This window comes from Poecilia latipinna, unplaced genomic scaffold, assembly GCF_001443285.1.
Source record: "Poecilia latipinna isolate Pla-1442-1.1 unplaced genomic scaffold, P_latipinna-1.0 Scaffold3588, whole genome shotgun sequence".
NCBI classification, from domain to species: domain Eukaryota; kingdom Metazoa; phylum Chordata; class Actinopteri; order Cyprinodontiformes; family Poeciliidae; genus Poecilia; species Poecilia latipinna.
Window position 1 is genome coordinate 26,950 of NW_015116204.1, and position 2,515 is coordinate 29,464.

Consider the following 2,515-nt stretch of genomic DNA (forward strand, 5'->3'; position numbering starts at 1 on the left):
CACATGACAACTCACACGGCTAAGAAACCTTTCACATGTTCAACCTGTGGAAAAAGATATCTTTACAAGAGTCGTTTAATTGACCACATGAGAATCCATACAGGGGAAAAACCGTTTACATGTGCTGATTGTGGAAAGAGTTTCCATCAAAACGGCTCTTTAAGCAGACACATGAAAATTCACTCGGGTGATAAGCCGTACACGTGCACAACCTGTGGAAAATGTTTTGTGTGTAAATCTCAATTATTTGATCACATGACGATTCATACAGGTGAGAAGCCTTTCCCATGTGGGACCTGTGGAAAAAGTTTCCGGAGGAAACCTGACTTGGTTAGTCACGTCAGAGTTCACACAGGTGAGAAACGTTTCTCATGTGGGACCTGTGGAAAAAAATTCACTCATAAAAACAGCTTAACTGCTCACATGAGATTTCACACAGGTGAGAAGACTTTCTCTTGTGGCACCTGTGGAAGAAATTGCTTGAATAAATCTGACTTAGTTAATCACATGAGAACTCATACAGGTGAGAAACCTTTCTCATGTGAGACCTGTGGAAAAAGTTTTGCTGGAAGACACCGTTTAACTTCTCACATGAAGTCTCATACAAACAAAAATTCTTTCCCATGTGGCACATGTGGAAGAAGTTTCACTCGTAAAATAATTTTAACTGCTCACATGAGAACTCACATGGGTGATAAGCCTTTCTCTTGTGGGATATGTGGAAGACGTTTCTCTCGTAACATACATTTAACTGCTCACATGAGAACTCACACAGGTGAGAAGCCTTTTCCATGTGGGATTTGTGGAAAATCCTTTACGTGTAGATCTGGTTTACGTCAGCACATGACAACTCACACAAGTGAGAAGCCTTTCTCATGTGGGATTTGCGAAAAAAGTTTTGCTCAAAAATACTATTTGGCTTCTCACATGGGAACTCACACATGTGAGAAGTCTTTCTCATGTGGGACATGCAGAAGGAGTTTCTCTCATAAAAAAAATTTGACTGCTCACATGAAAATTCACACGGGTGTCTGGTAGGGGTTCACTGGTTTATCAGTGTCACTTTGCTTCATTTTTGGAGATCTGTGATCAGCCGTTACCTGTGAATCTGATCTTTTCCCTGGATTTTATCTACCTTAGCAAAGGTCTGAAAGTCAGCCACTGTCCTCTTCTGCTCTCTGTTGAGAGGTTTGACTGTTCAACCAGCCCACCAGGTCATGTCTGCACATTTGTAGTTCACAATAGTCACTCCACTGTTGCCAGCTCAATGACTTTCTTACTATATTTAATGATATTTCAGACAAAAAAAATTAGTGTTGCCCAAAATTCGAAATGGCATATCAGGCTTTTTAAAGACTGGTCATCGGCGATCGGGCAGAAAACTGCAGTTGGTGCATCCCTAAAAGAAATGTAACCGTTCACATGAGAACTCACACAGGTTTGATGGCATAATGTGAACCTCAAGTGCCAAAATTCTTAATAATTTGCTTTTTGGAAACAGAGTAATTAAAGCTGGATTGAATTTTTAATTCAATTCAGCTTTAAAACGCATTTCAAATCGGAGATTTAGCTAAAATACTTCAACATTTGCTTTATTCTGGCAATTTTATGTTAACATTATTTGTTTTTAAAGAGAATATGGGAGATATTCATAGCTTCTTAAAGGAGCAATGGTTTTGAATGCTTTCAGGTTTACACTTGTAAAGTTTTGGAGTCTTTATTGTGTGTTTATCCTTTGTACTTATTTGGTTTATTTCAGTGATTGGATGAAATCGATACGTTAGCTGTTACTGCATGTGCTTGTAGGGTTTCAAATTAATGGCCCTTTGTGAGTTATGTTTTATAAACTTTAATCTAAATATCATCCATCATTTTTTTCTCAGGAAGAAATTGTGCTAAATAATGTTGAAATCTGAGATGTTTTCCCTTTTTGTTTAAACATCTTCATTGGCTTTATTCTTGTTAGTTAATGTAAGCTGCAGTTTTTATCCAACTCTTGTTTTGTCTTTTTTTTTTTGACATGGCTTTTATGCTTTGGATAGTAGAAAAGATATTGATGATATGAATTTAATTTAAGATATAATAAAGTTTATTTTCCACAATAATGATCTCTTTCATTTTTCCATTTAGTAGAAGATTGTTTGGTAGAATAGATTTGTACAATTACAACCCCAATCTCTGAATTCTGCTTCAGACGTTCATAAAAACAGAAAATAATTTGGCTGTAATCAGAGACTGGAATAAAACCAAGAAGCAGATAGTAAATCAGGAAAACCTTCACATATATAAAGAGCAGCAGTCTATAGAGTTCATCTCTTCCTCCGTGGTTCCAGATCCAGTGTTCAGGTTTGAAGTTTCAGGTTGATTCTTTGCTGCTGTGAAGAGATTAAACTGATCAGTTTTATTTACAGGAAATTATAGACATTGGTAATAAACACAGAGTGGAGATTCAGAGAGATTTCTGTTTCCACAGTGGAAGATCTAACCAAGTCAGTGTGATTTATCCGTCTTCAGT

General features: G+C 36.9%; 1 protein-coding gene across 5 annotated transcripts in view; it reads left to right on the top strand.

The window, feature by feature from the left end:
- The window catches only part of LOC106941291 (gastrula zinc finger protein XlCGF57.1-like), a 26,094-nt gene extending 23,994 nt beyond the window's left edge, over positions 1-2,100 (top strand). For 3 of the 5 annotated variants that reach the window (XM_015024259.1, XM_015024255.1, XM_015024257.1), the window contains one exon: positions 88-2,100. In XM_015024259.1, the coding sequence (XP_014879745.1) occupies positions 88-1,038 (951 nt within the window). In that variant the 3' untranslated portion in view covers positions 1,039-2,100. Of the gene's footprint in view, positions 1-3 lie in introns of all 5 variants that reach the window. The other 2 variants (XM_015024258.1, XM_015024256.1) reach the window with 2 other exon arrangements.
- The last annotated feature ends 415 nt before the right edge of the window (positions 2,101-2,515 follow it).